General features: G+C 39.8%; 1 protein-coding gene across 2 annotated transcripts in view; it reads right to left on the bottom strand.

Annotated features, from left to right (window-relative positions):
* Positions 1 to 733: 733 nt before the first annotated feature.
* Positions 734 to 15,213, bottom strand: part of LOC120562586 (cytochrome b5 reductase 4) — a 29,614-nt gene continuing 15,134 nt past the window's right edge. For both annotated transcript variants that reach the window (XM_039806375.1, XM_039806376.1), the window contains 8 exons: positions 11,504 to 11,536; positions 11,275 to 11,397; positions 8,868 to 9,008; positions 7,329 to 7,475; positions 5,972 to 6,122; positions 4,974 to 5,060; positions 2,649 to 2,810; positions 734 to 1,323 (listed from right to left, as the gene is read on the bottom strand). In XM_039806375.1, coding sequence (XP_039662309.1) covers positions 1,269 to 1,323; positions 2,649 to 2,810; positions 4,974 to 5,060; positions 5,972 to 6,122; positions 7,329 to 7,475; positions 8,868 to 9,008; positions 11,275 to 11,397; positions 11,504 to 11,536 — 899 coding nt within the window. In that variant the 3' untranslated portion in view covers positions 734 to 1,268. The remainder of the gene's footprint in view (positions 1,324 to 2,648; positions 2,811 to 4,973; positions 5,061 to 5,971; positions 6,123 to 7,328; positions 7,476 to 8,867; positions 9,009 to 11,274; positions 11,398 to 11,503; positions 11,537 to 15,213) is intronic.

Here is a 15,213-nt window from a genome sequence, read left to right as displayed (position 1 = left end):
TTGGGGGTAATTGTTTTTACATTGACTCAGGCAGGTTAGATAGCACAGTCTACTTAGACAGTGATACATTTTGAAAAATAAAACTTTTTTTTTTTGCTTTAATATCTGATCCTTCTGCTATTATGAAACACAATGTTGGCTGTTTATAGTATTATGTCTTTTAATGTGACAAAAACACTAAATAATAATTTTGACTATGTATTGGTATTTTACGGTGGTGTAAGGTGCTGGAAAAAGCTTTTTAAAATGGACATTGAAAGTGCTTGAAAAGCGCTTGAATTTGACCTTGGAAAAGGTGTACGAACCCTGAAGATATTTGACTTTTTCTCTTAACAGAATGATTATACAGGGTATTTCACACTGTTCCTTAAGGTCTCTGAATAGGGTATGTGACATTACTCGGCATTTGCTCGGCATATCCATCTGGGAACTTTCCATTGGAGAACTTTTGGGAAGGGGCGAAAATCCTGGTTAGCTGATTGCATAAACCATCTGTCTATCACCACCTATTTGGTCGGAGAAAACCCAAGAATATACCGGAAACCCAGACGGAGTACTGAAGGAAAATGAAAATTGAGCAGAAGTACGTAGGAGGGCGGAGCCAGGCTAAGGGGTCAACTAATAATAAAGGTCAACTTGACGACTCAAGATGAAATGTGGGTGAGTCAAGCCTCCAATCAGAAGGAATAGTGAAAATTGCCCCAGTCTTAATGAATAGGAGACTGACCTTTACAAATGTTACCATAATGCATTTTATTTCACTGGTTTCAATGGTTATAACTCCTGCAAAATCATCCATCCATGTAACTGGAACTTTAATATCCATAAATATCTCCAGAAGATCCTCTGCTTCACACACCAAAGCTCATGTTAATTCTGTTTTTATATTGCATATAATCCATCAGTTTACATCATCTCATGATTTTCTCTGTGTCTCAGTATATTTTACTGCTTTTATTTTACACACCTTTTCAATGTTTCAACTTATAGTTTTATGAACATTATTAACTTTATTCCAGACACGGACCAAAACGAGCCAGAATCATACAAATCTTACTGAACTGTGATTTTTGGGATTGTCTTTACAGCCCATCAAAGCCTGGGTCGTGTTGCCTGCTGTCGGCATCTTCAGCGCCCTTGGTGCATAGAAATACAACGTTCCATTTATCTCCCACAAACACTGCTTTATAAATTAAAATGGACTCTCTGTGTCGCTCTCTCGCTCGCAGGCACACAGTCTTTGAAGGGTGGGGTCGAGGCAGAGCTCATCAGCCCTGGAAGGCGTGGAGCTCCTCTTCACTGAAGCCCTGCTGCTTCAAAAACCTGAAAGATAGACAAACCGGATAAGGAGGACGAGGAAAGAAACTGCTGCGTTCAAAGAAAAAGTGAGTACAAGACAAAGTTGATACATTCTAGGCAAGATCTGAGCGTCACTGCCCTCTGAGGTCTGCAGTAGGGCTGCACAATTAATCGCAATATTTGTTAAAGGTCCCATGGCATGAACATTTCACTTTATGAGGTTTTTTTTAACATTAATGTGCGTTCCCCCAGCCTGCCTATGGTCCCCCAGTGGCTAGAAATGGTGATAGGTGTAAACCGAGCCCTGGGTATCCTGCTCTGCCTTTGAGAAAATGAAAGCTCAGATGGGCCGATCTGGAATCTTCTCCTTATGAGGTCATAAGGAGCAAGGTTACCTCCTCTTTCTCTGCTTTGCCCGCCCAGAGAATTTGGCCCACCCATGAGAGAGAGAGAGAGAGAGAGAGAGAGAGAGAGAGAGAGAGAGAGAGAGAGAGAGAGAGAGAGAGAGAGAGAGAGAGAGAGAGAGAAAAAAAGAGAGAGAGAGAGAGAGAGAGAGAGAGAGAGATCATGATTTTCAAACGAGCAAAGTGGCAGTTGGTCAAGGCCACACCCCCACCCTCCACCTTGCCCTCCATCTCTCCTCCTCAATAGCTACAGACAGAAATGGCACATCCTAAGGAAAGTTCATTGTGGGACTGGCTCTAGTGGCTGTAATTCTGTATCAAGGCTGAATTTCGGGAAAGAGACTTCAGATACAGTATTAGGGGACCCCTAAGGTCTATATAAAGAGACTTCAGATACAGTATTAGGGGACCACTAAGGTCTATATAAAAGAGACTTCAGATACAGTATTAGGGGACCCCTAAGGTCTATATAAAGAGACTTCAGATACAGTATTAGGGGACCACTAAGGCCTATATAAAAGAGACTTCAGATACAGTATTAGGGGACCACTAAGGTCTATATAAAAGCATCCAAAAAGCAGCATGTCATAGGACCTTTAAAAGCAAAATATGTGTCAAACCATTCTGAATTAAGTATTGTGGTGCTGCAGAGACGTCGAAATTAGGGGTAAAAAAAAGAATCGAAAGTCGTATGTATCGTGATTTTTTAAAAATTTTTTTAATTTAAAAAAAAGGGATTCTTTTCCCTAGAATCAATATTTTTTTTAACAAATAATTCACCTAAATATTTTCTGTTGATACGGTACTGCTGATGGCAACTACATCATATCTGTTTCCAGCAAAAGAGAACGAAGGCAGAAAATCCATGTTATGTTCTTCTTTACAAATGAAATGTGCACTAGGACAGTGAGTTGAATTTTATATAACAACGGTTATATTACACACCCTATTGTTAGCTCTGTAAAGGCATCGGGGCCGCACACACACACATAGCGTTTGGACCCGTCGGGCCTGTTGAGGAAATCCTTGAGCATGGACTCATCCACCCGCCCCGTCCTGCCAGTCCAGCTTTCACAGGGATCGGAGACGACGTACTCCACCTGAAACCTGACACACACAGACACGCGTTCTGAAGATGTACAAAGACGCAGAGGTCTGAATGTAGCAGAAGAATTTGTAAAGCTGAAAATCATCTTCATTTCACAGTTCTGCCTCAATACAAATGTGGATATGTCGAGCCTTAAAGCCCAGTGTGAATTCACACTTCAACTCCGTGTGTCCCTCAGTTGCTCACATTTCACCCCTTTACACCAAACGCTGAAAAATGTAGCCAACGCGGACGTGCCAAAAACGGCAGTTCCTCGAATGGCCACATGAGGCTGGCTCCAAAAGGGAGTCAATGCCCTTTTTTTTCTTTTTCTTCTTCTTCTTTTTTTAGCTTAACTTAACATCCTTCAACATTGCCTATTCTGATGTATTCTGGTGGACCGCATACTAAACAGAAGTTGTGTAATGAAGCTTTGCAGAAGTTCCACAGTCAGTGGAGTGAACTTCTGCTATTTCTTCCCATTGTTAGCTCATACATCACAAGTCTGTTTTTCCACGCTGTCCAAGTCTCCACATTCACAATTCTGAGTCACCATATCTGACCAATGATCCTACTGCCCGCTTTCCTTGAGCTCATCAGCCCCGGCATGCTGTTCTTTAATTATTTGCAATTGTGCCGCTCTGGTTTTAATACTGTGCAACCCACCTCCTCCCCATCACCTTGAGCTCCATGAAGTTCAGGAAGATTTGACTAAGGCTATACTCCTCTACTACCAGCATCTAGGTAATGGATCTTCATATGGGCCTATGCTTCACATGGAATACAAAATCTTATTTTCTCAGGCATTTGTTTAATTACTGTGTGTGTGTGTGTGTGTGTGTGTGTGTGTGTGTGTGTGTGTGTGTGTGTTGTCACACTTGTATGTCTTCCTTGTTTTCTATTTATAAAGTAAAGCACTTTGGGTTAACGTGTCATTAAAGGTGCTATACAAATCAAATTGGCACTAAACATTAATTCAGCATGTGTTTCTGAACCAGGAAGCACATCCTTGATTGTAAAGCGGCAACCAAATTTGCCAAAGACTGCAGCTGCGAAATCTGACCTTAATATGATGCTGCAATTGTGGCAAGTTAACACAAAGAGCTTTGCGAGATGTAAAACAAACGGACTTAAGTTATTGTTTATTCCAACGTCTATCAAGCAGCTGAACTCCAACAGTAAATCTTAGCACAACAGAGCAAAGGTGCAAAAAATATGCCAGCCCTTTTTCCACTTTAAATATTACAATTAATATTTAAGATGTCGTATTGTCAGTAATATGTGTCCTTCGTTTATGTCCTAAGATGCTTCGCTGATCTTATGTTTATGTTTTTATGATGATTTAGAATGGTTTTCCTGTTACATGTGGATGACTTTTGTTTTATCTCTTATACTCTTATTTTAAATCGATTGCATAAAGATGTTATTATAAAGAAAATCCACAACACAAGCAACAGATTGTAGCACTATGCCCAAGACAAATTTCCCCTAGGGGAAAAAGTGTATTCTATTCTACAGTGGATGTACACTACCGGTCAAAAGTTTGGGGTCACTTTCCATTCCCCTCCATTACAGACATAATACCAGCTGAGATCAGTTGCATTGTTTTTTAATCAGGGCAGCAGTTTTCAGATTACATTATGTGCTTACATGATTGCAAAAGGGTTCTCGACTGTTGTAGAAAGAAGTGGCTGATCTTTAATGCAATATCTACATTGCCCATTATCAGCAACCATTCCTCCAATGTTCCAAAGGCACATTCTGTTTACTAATCTGATATCATTTTAAAAGGCTAACTGAGAAAACATTGGAGAACCCTTTTGCAATTATGTAAGCACATAATGTAATCTGAAAACTGCTCCCCTGGTTAAAAAAACAATGCAACTGATCTCAGCTGGTATTCTGTCTATAATGGAGTGGAATGGAAATTTCTAAGTGACCCCAAACTTTTGACCGGTAGTGTATGTATGTATGTAATATAACTGAAAAAGGACACAGGTCCAGATCCGATCTCTTTCTGGTTTTATTTTTCTACAATTCAAAACGGCCCCACAGTGCGCTATCCTCACAGCACTCCCTTGCACACTCCACTCCCTAGTTTATTTAATTCATAATAAATAACATTTGCATGCCGGGTTGTGACAGGGACACGATATGAGGCTTGAAACACACAGCAGCAGTACCTGTCCGTATTAGCAGCCAGTTCATCCAGTTCACAGCGCCACAGGATGTCCTCCTCTCGCCGGTTCAAAAAGAGCAGCTTGGTTTTTCTGAGGACGCACAAACATGTTGTGGATTATCAGGCAAGGCCTTGGGTTCATAATCAAGTGATACAAACAGTAAAATAGAACACACTGTCTGTTTTCTCAGCACAGTACTGTGGATGGGAAAGGTTGATGATGACGAAGAAGACAAGGAGTCTCTTTATGCGTCAGAGGTACTGCCGTCACTACACGCTGTCAAACCTCTTTAAATGTCACTATTTCATAACAGAAATGCTTCACCTCACGGTCCTACAACACTTTTAATTCTAAAATGTCTAAGTTATACCTAGAGTCATAATACTAACATTTTAAATAATTAAATAATTGTCTGCAAAACGCGAACACCGTCGGCATTATGTTGTGGTGACACAAGTTCGCTCTCAAACCACTGAACGTCACAGATACAGCGGAGATGCAGTTGAAAAAAGATGCCTGTGGAAACCCAGCGTAAGATGACCGAGAGCTGGTTTGAAATCAGCAAAGTCTCCCTTTTAACCCTCCTGTGGTCCTGGGCTCAAATTTGACCCATTTTCAAAAACTTTCTATATCAGAAAGAGTTCCTTTCAACCAATTTGTCAAAAACAATAACCAGATTGGTTCCATACAAGGCTGTTCACAAGTAAAATAAATGATCAGTTCACTACTTTCATTGAATTTGGGTGTTTTATTCAATTTTATAGCCTTTTGAAGAAAAAAAAGATTAAAGAATGTTAAAGAAACGTGACAAAAATGTCGGAAAAAGCTTCAAAAAAACAACAAAAGCGTAGAAGAAAATCGTCAAAATTGGAAAAAGTGACAAAAAAAACAAGTTTAAATTTTGACCCAGGAAGACAACCCAAGGGTAAGTAGTAAGGATAGAGTAGACATAATGAAAGAGAATAACAAACAATGAATACACAACATTTTAAAAGTCCCACCTGATGGTGTCAATGTCCTGTAGGGCCAGTTGGATGAGGCGAGCCATGGGCGTGAACCCCGTGCCTGCTGCTATTAGGTAGAGGTATGTGACATCACGAAGGGGGCGGAGACTGAAGGTACCCTCTGGACCACTAATGGATATACAGTCACCTAGAAGAGTAACAACAGATAAGTGAACAAAAAACACATAATTCATACAATGGATCACACAGTGCTGCCACAGTAAAAACTCCCAAATAACGTTCAAGGGACAATGTAGAGTCTAGGACAGGCAACATTTTGTTGATGATATTCAGTTTTTACTTTTTTTTGTATTATTGATCAATGTCAAACATTGTTACAAAGCGTGATTCAATGATGTTAACATGAATAAATGTACGTAAGCATTAGAACATCCAAAAGAGCGTGAACACTTGTATAGGCCCATACAGGGTCAATCATTGTTATTACAGCAGATATAGTTTAGAAATGAACCCATAACCACACAGAGAAAAGTGTGTTTCCACTTGACCCCAAAAACTAGCCCACAATAGCTCCTGATGGAGAGCGTATGAAGGTACAGCAGGAGATCAGTATTAGGTAACATCTGCAGGAGAGCGGTAATGGAAAATGAATGTAATTATTAGAGCTCATACAATGCTGGTATTTGAAAAAGTCAAGGGCAGCAGAGCAGTAGGTATGTTTATGACTCTTTGAATAGAAACTCAGGCATATTTTAGAGTAATTGGTAAGTGATTTATCCAAGAGTGCCGTTTCCGAAGACGAGGGTGGACCCAGGGACAATTAAGCCAGCTGTTTTTTTTTCCTGGCACACGTCACTTACACATTTTGCCCTTACTGCGGCGTCTTGTGTAGACTGTTTACATATCTGTGCTCATCATATGTACATTTTATGTACTGGTGTTATTGTTGAATACATTGTGAATACATATTTCTAAAATTTTTAGTAAGCTTTTATTAGACAATACTTTCTGACCTTTTTGAATCTTGCCCCTGACAAATAACCTATATATCAAAAAAGGACTTAAACTAAACTAAAACTAAGCATTTTCAAAAAATAAACTAAACTAGCAAACCCACTTTAAAAACTAAGTAAAACTAAACTGAATTTGAAAACAAAAAGTCAAAACGAAATAAAAACTAGTGAAAATTGCAAAATTATAGTAACCTTGATCCAAACTAGACATAACGTATAGCCCCAAGCAATACAGTCAGAACACTATACAATCACTTAAGAGTCCTTCTCGTACCTGTTCAATACATTCTTTTTTTAAGTCTCTTGAAATTGCTCATTATTGTACTTGATTTCATCCCCTCACGTGACTCACACACTGTGATACATGGGCTGTGGCTTACCGATGCACAGGCTGTTGAGATGTGGGGTGAACACTCCATCAGGGTAAACTTTGATCATGAGGTAGAGGTCGGATTCCTGCGAGGAGCGGAGGGAGGCTGCTTCCAGGTTCTGATCTACTGGGGTATACGGCCTCACTACCTCTGTGTCTGGATATGGACAAAAATAACAATTTACTAAGACTTCTTCTAATCATATGAAGTATCTAGTTAAGTCCACTCGGTTTCTTCAGATTGCCGTCCTCCTCTGTCAATGCAAAAATAAGGCTTTGAGGGTGCCTCAATAAAGAGATCCCCTATGCATCTGTACTGATGTGGTATACCTACAGTACTCTCTCTTCATGACATTAAAGGCTTGGGTTGTGTCTGAAATCGCATGCTCTGCACTACATACTCAATATGAAACAATGGCAATGGCAGAGAAGATTTGGCAAATTTTTCATGGGTGCAACCCGCGCTGCTGCTCATCCCACTAATGCATGTTCTAAACAGGAAACTAAACAGGCTTTCCAATGGTATAAGATTTATTGACAAAAAAGCATAGTTACCACAGAGAAATAATCTACAAAACACAAATATTCTTACTTTTTGTGCTAAATTCATATTCTAATATTCTATTGGTGTCCATTCTAATACTCTATTAGTGTCCACTGCTAACTATAGTAGCTACATGCTAACGGCAGTAAAAGATGTCACCTTGGCTGCCAATGTTGTTAAATTCTCCCTAATTTTGGGTCACATTACTGCTGAAATATGTCCAATTGGGTAGTATTTGGTTCAAAATTTAAATACTTTCTACCGATTTCTGACGGTAGAAAGTGCTGCTTCCTTCCATAACAATCGAACGTTAGCATAATGCTAACTATGAAGTAGCTGCACGCTAACACCAGATAGCTGGTGTCGGCCAATGCTGGTCATTTCTTCCTCAATTTTGTGTCACTTTACTGCTGGGACATGTCCGGTTGTGTAGTATTTGGTTTAGACGCCTTTTATTTGTGATTTTTAGTTGCAGTAACTCCAGCTTCAACTAGTGAAACAAAACTGGAGCACAGCGAAGAGACAGGCGCTCCTACAGAGCTAGCAGCAGCCATGGGCAGTATGAGACAAATAGTTTTTTTTTATTTTTATTTTTTTTACATTAAAGCATGTAAACATCTTCTAGTACGAACACGAAATATAAGTAGGTTCAAAGTATGAACGTGAAAATACTATGTAATAGTTCCCCTTTAATAAAAAAAAGCAGACTTTGGAAAGAAGCAGCCTTGGGAACTACTGTGCTTTAGTGGTTGTGGATGATGAGTAAACATGCTCACTGACGTACAATATAGCCTTGGTAGAGCCTAACAATTCCCATTCTTTACAGACTCAGTGTACCACACTGACGATCTGGCTCTGAGTACTGCACCCTCACCACTGATGGCAGCAGCATACATGTTTTCCTTACTTGTCTAAATGTACACATTTATTTCAATGGCTTAAGTGAACAATGTTTGGACATTCACTGTATTCAGCACAGTGTAGTCCATCTGCTCGGCTCCCTACCTTGAATGAGGGCTTTGAGGTAGACGTGTTTTCCAACAGGCACATGCATGACAGTCCCACGTGGGAATTGCAATCTGAACACGTGGGTGTTATGGTTCACCTGAGTCTTAGACACCAACACACAATCCCGATAATAGAGAGCTGCAAAAAAGGAAATTAATGAATGTAGACTTATTATTAACATATACATCGTTAACATTTTCATGGGTTCCTAATAAGCAAGCAAATATCCAATGTTATCTGATGAAAGATTTTTAAATAAGATCTGGAGGAAGAAGTGGCTCTGGTTGACACACTGGTGGGTCTTAACACATTGCATTCCTGGTGTAGTTGCGTATGTCAAGACCAGAGGTGTCAAAAGTATTCACATTCATTACTCAAGTAGAAGTACAGATAATAGGGTTTGAAAATACTTCTGTAGAAGTTGAAGTATCAACTCAAGCTTTTTACTCAAGTAAAAGTGTAAAAGTACTGGTTTCAAAACTACTTAAAGTATAAAAGTAATGTAAGGGAGAAAAAAATGGCATTAAGGACAAAAGCTTAGCCCGCCCCACAGGGGCCTAATAGTGTACTACCCCACTTCCACAAAAAACATTTATCTAAAGGCCATAATGACTATAATAATGTTATATTAAAATCATACCTGCAAACTCAGAAGGGCTGAAAAAGGTGACACATCTCTTCTGTGTTTTTCAGACAACGGCAGTTATAGTGTGGTGTTAGAATCCTAGCCAGTGAAATACAGACACACTTTACACCGTTTAGCTGTAAGCATTTTAACTGTGTTTACTCCAGCTGCTAGCTAACGGTACGTAGGCTAACGTTACCTGCTGCCAAGCGTAGTGTTAACTAGCGTCCCGTGCGGCGATGTTTCAGTTCCCTCTAACTTCCATTTTCGGAGCATCAGAGAGAAGCGCAGTCATTTAAGTAGCACCTAATAAGGCACCGAAATCCGCGTTGCTATTCGGTCCAATAGATAACTGTCGTTAAGTCACCGGTGGCGTATTAGCACCGGGTCTGTGCAGGTGCGATGGATCGTGTACAAACCAATAGGGTGTCAGAATGGTATATGTTTATACTTCTCATCCAACCACAATCAAATTCAGTCCATCTGGATGGCGCGATGTGTGTGTGTGTGTGTGTGTGTGTGTGTGTGTGTGTGTGTGTGTGTGTGTGTGTGTACGTGTGTGTGTACGTGTGTGTGTACGTGTGTGTGTACGTGTACGATGACAAGCCGGAATGAAAACAAGCCAAACTGAAATAGGAGTAACGAGGCTATTTTTTAAAATGTAAGGAGTAGAAAGTACAGATAATTGTGTGAAAATGTAAGGAGTAGAAGTAAAAAGTCTGCTGTAAAATAATTACTCCAGTAAAGTATAGATAGCCTACCCAAAATTTCTACTTAAGTAAGGTAACAAAGTATTTGTACTTTGTTACTTGACACCTCTGATCAAGACACAATGTGAGTCCCCTACACCAGTGGTTCCCAACCTTTTTTCCTTGGCGCCCCCCCTACTTATGTCTAAGAAAAGCTGAAAAACTTATCAAAAAAGAAGTGACAAAAACGTTGGAAAAAGCCACAAAAAAGTAAGAAAAGCTACAAAAAAAGATGAAAAAAAAAGCTACAAAAATGTCAAAAAGCAACATGAAGTAATACAGTCAAAGATATTTTACCTTTCCATTGAAATAAAAGCATGTGAATAAACTTTACACGTCTGGTCCTTGATGGGATTCTCATTTTACAGTGTGGCCTTTAGTGAAGGGGAGTTTGATACCCCTGATATAAGTGATTTGAGGTTATTTCCCAGATATAATAAGAGATATCCAGAAACTTTTTTTGCAATGTTTGAGGCTGGCCTATTTTGGGGCATTTTAAGTCTTTATTTGACAGCCGAGTGGAGTGGAGAGTGACAGAAAATGCAGGGAAAGAGAGTAGGGAATGACATGCAGCAAACGCTCCAACCGAACGGGAACTGAAAAGGGGAACCACTGCTCACGGCCTTTGTGCCCATGTTGTATGCGCATGTTGCAATGTGTGTAGTTAAACACAGCTTAAGAGGCTTAGTCTTTTATGAGTAGCAGTGATTGTGTAGCAGCCAGCTCTGGTGAAATCTTGCTAGGTTTGGCATGCATCCCCCTCCTTTGTTGCGTCCTACGAGCTGGTTGTAACCTTAAAAATCTCTTGCAAACTTTCCAACAAAAAAAATTGCTTGTATTCACTTTAAATGCAGATATTATTAAAACCACTGTGTTTTTTTTTTTTAATGCAATTTTGACGTTTCATTTCCTGCACCTCTAGGTGACTAATTGGTGTGTCACAAGGTATGTCAGTAACATTTAAATTATAGGAAAAGAATTTGTGTAAAGGAGTAAAAGATCCAAAGTGGAATGATTTCTTTGATCTTACCTCTGTCTTTTTTTCGTAGAAATGTATTGTGAAATTCCAGTGGTTGACCAAGTCTTGTCCATTTTTCTTTAGCCTGTTTGCGTATGCTGATCTGGATCTTTCCCACTGAAAAGGCAGTGTGGACTGTTGAAGAAATGACAGTTAAGAATAAGAACGCATGACAGTAACACAGACTTTGCAGATATTATCTAATTTTTTTTTTTTTTATCTAATCAAGATATTTTCTTACCAGCAACAGTTCCTTCAACTTCATCAGCAAGACCTGAAAAGCATGAAAACGAGACTAATTTGACATCCAAAATCATGTGTAAGTCAGCATGGCATTGTGAACAGTGTGTCCCTATCTAATCAAACGCTTGCATAAATCATGGTTGGTGCTATGGTGTCAGCAACTTGCCTAATAGCATACTTTGTAAGCAGGGCTTTAAAAGGTCCAGTGTGTAACGTGTTTAGTTGTTCATTATCAAAATCTGTGTTGCCCGTTCACAAACATGCCCTTTTTCATGAATATTTACCTCCACCATCAATTCCAAGTGTTCCTTTTGGCTTGAAATTTTACATTTGCATTCGCATGAAGTGGGGTAGACTCTCCATATTCATGCCCCATCTTGAAATACATTAGCCGGTAAGGGACATACAGGACATACTGCTCCACCTTTCGCGTTTTCACTGTCACATGATAAACTCCCAGGTGCTGCTAATGCTGCTAATGGGTATCGTAGCTTCCCGGCCCCGGCAAGTTTGAAGAAGGAAACCTGGAGGACCCCACGTATTCAAAATCCAAATTTCAGGAACAGGAGTCTTCTTCTTCGCCCAGAAAAAGAAAAAGGATATTGAAAAGAGCAAGAGACCGGCTTTTTGAATCGTGAAGGCTACCGTAGCTGTAGTACATACTTTGAACTGCGTGGTGCGAGAGAGCTGATTGTGATATATGATCTCAACGCTAGATGGGAGAAATTCCTACACATTGGACCTTTAACTTGACACCCGCAAACCCGCCAAATGCCGGTAAAAATTAACTTTGGCTGGTATAACATTGTAAAGTTACGAGCCAATTTGGCCGGTGATGAATGAAGCAAAGCGACTGTTTAAATCTGCAGGCTGCAGGAACAATCCGAATAGTCAGTGTTTACAGATTGGCCCGTTTTCTGGGGAGAGGAGCTGAAATTATGTAGTAAAGATAGTTAGGGTAAAAAAAAAGTAGAGATATTTTTCAAGCGTAAAGTAAATCTGCCAGAAATCACCTGAAACACATTTTTTTTAAGAAACATTGATGCTTAAATTTTTTTTATTTTCCCTGGGAAAAAAATGGTTTAGTAGAAAATCTGATTGGTTGGTAATTAAAAAAAAATCTACTAGCCATGTTGCCTGGTGATTACAAAAGTTAATTTAAACCCCTGTTGTAGTCAAATGCATTCAGATGTACTTTAGCTTTTCTCTGGGTACAGCCGCCATTCTTCAGTAAAACAACTCATCCCTTAGATATATGGAGCAGGTCAAAATTAGAACCATCTTGCAATATAAAGCAGTCAAATACAACACCACAAAATACTGTCTCAAAATGTACAACAGACTTATCTACACCTGCGGCGGTGTAAATAATTCAAAATCATGTTTTGCAATGGTTAAGTGTTTCTTACGGGACTCCTAATTTTCTGGGCTCTCATTTATAAACGTGGCATACGCACAAAACGGGGCCGAAAATGTGCGTACGCCACTTCCCACGCAAAGGTTGTGATTTATAAAAAACAAACTCGACGGGAGAATGTGCGGTCCTCCACGCAAACTCTGACCCATGCGTACGCACATTTTGGAGACAAAATAGGAATTGGCGACGCAGATGGTGAGGTGGTGAACTGAAGTCAGACTGCAGAAAGTAAATGGGAATAAGATTACTCGTAATATTTACTAGTAAGTATTGATGCCTCACGCACATTTTTTCACTCCATATCATCCACGTTGTCATGAAGATTAAATCCAGCAGTGTTATTTGCGCTTTTACTGAGTGATACTTGTTCCATAAACACATCCAACTCAAATCTTAAATAAAAATTTGTTCTTAATGTTTAATCAGCGCTGTCTCACCGTCACATTGTCCACTAATGCGCGTAGGAGGAGGAGATGGCCCGACAGAATGGAATACAGGATAGCATCAAATACCCTAGCATTAGATAACGGCAGAACACCGTGTAAATAACTAAATATCTGTCTTTAATACTGTGCATATATCATCAAATGTCAAAGTCTGAAAATACAGCCGTTAAGCTCTCGCGCAATCATTACCCTTAATGTCCTCGTTATCAGTCCGAACTTTAATACTGTTTGTGACAAAACCTGCATTAAGAAAAGTGTGTTTGTCTATTACACTTTCTTTTGTCTTCAAATTGTATCTCGGGGTGGGGGATATCACTAGTTGATGCTGTGTTGGCAAGGTGTTAACAATCACAATATGTTGTAAACACAAATACTGCTGTGACCCCCGTGCACTGCTGGCCCTGCGGAGGACTACGCCAATGGAAGAATCAGGAGAACATTTTAGGCGAGAAATGAACGGTTTATATTTCGAATATAGGCAGTCTTGCGAAAATCGTTGCCGAATTGACAATTTGCTCCAAAGTTTTCGGAGCTCCATAAAATGACGCGGCCGCCAGCTTGCGCCTGCCGGGGCCGCTTGCTCAGCGCTCGGACAGTCACACTCGGAGATCCCGCTGTAAGATGGAGGTCTTTTAGACCGGTCCCGTAAATAAGAGGCTTTTATTTCGCCGTTTCGGATTGTTTGTTTAAATATCACAACACATGTGGTTAACTGTCTTTTCGGAGTTAAACTTGTGTATTGGGGATTCGCTCAACCAATCAGCGCGCGTCTCTAATGTCTGCGTATGGCAAGTCGCTCAACCAATCAGCGCGCAGCTCATCTAAATATTCATGACCATACCATATTTGGAAGAAAAGCTCTTGTTACAAATAGGGCCAAAACACAGGGATGCATAAGGGCCAGTAAAATATCAACCAGGCCATTTTCAGCCCAACCAATGTTACATACCCCATTAGGAGACCATAAGGAACAGTGTGAAATACCCTATATGATCATTCTATCACCCCTTTAAAGATCAGCCACTTCTTTCTACAACAGTCGAGAACCCTTTTGCAATCATGTAAGCACATAATGTAATCTGAAAACTGCTGCCCTGATTAAAAAACAATGCAACTGATCTCAGCTGGTATTATGTCTGTAATGGAGGGGAATGGAAAGTGACCCCAAACTTTTGACCGGTAGTGTACATCCACTGTAGAATAGAATACACTTTATTGTCCCCTAGGGGAAATTTGTCTTGGGCATAGTGCTACAATCTGTTGCTTGTGTTGTGGATTTTCTTTATAATAACATCTTTATGCAATCGATTTAAAATAAGAGTATAAGAGATAAAACAAAAGTCATCCACATGTAACAGGAAAACCATTCTAAATCATCATAAAAACATAAACATAAGATCAGCAAAGCATCTTAGGACATAAACGAAGGACATATTACTGACAATACAACATCTTAAATATTAATTGTAATATTTAAAGTGGAAAAGGGGCTGGCGTATTTTTTGCACCTTTGCTCTGTTGTGCTAAGATTTACTGTTGGAGTTCAGCTGTTTGATAGACGTTGGAATAAACAATAACTTAAGTCCGTTTGTTTTACATCTCACAAAGCTCTTTGTGTTAACTTGCCACAATTGCAGCATCATATTAAGGTCAGATTTCGCAGCTGCAGTCTTTGGCAAATTTGGTTGCCGCTTTACAATCAAGGATGTGCTTCCTGGTTCAGAAACACATGCTGAATGATACATGGTACAACATTATCTCAATAAGGAGAGATACGTTGGAAGTGTAAAATAGTTATGGAGGTGAGCAGCAGAGAGACTCCATCGATCTCAGTGCCAATTTGAT

The sequence above is a fragment of the Perca fluviatilis genome, chromosome 7 (genome assembly GCF_010015445.1).
Source record: "Perca fluviatilis chromosome 7, GENO_Pfluv_1.0, whole genome shotgun sequence".
In the NCBI taxonomy this organism is placed as follows: domain Eukaryota; kingdom Metazoa; phylum Chordata; class Actinopteri; order Perciformes; family Percidae; genus Perca; species Perca fluviatilis.
The sequence above is the reverse complement of the archived record's forward strand: the minus strand, read 5'-3'. Positions and strand labels throughout refer to the sequence as shown.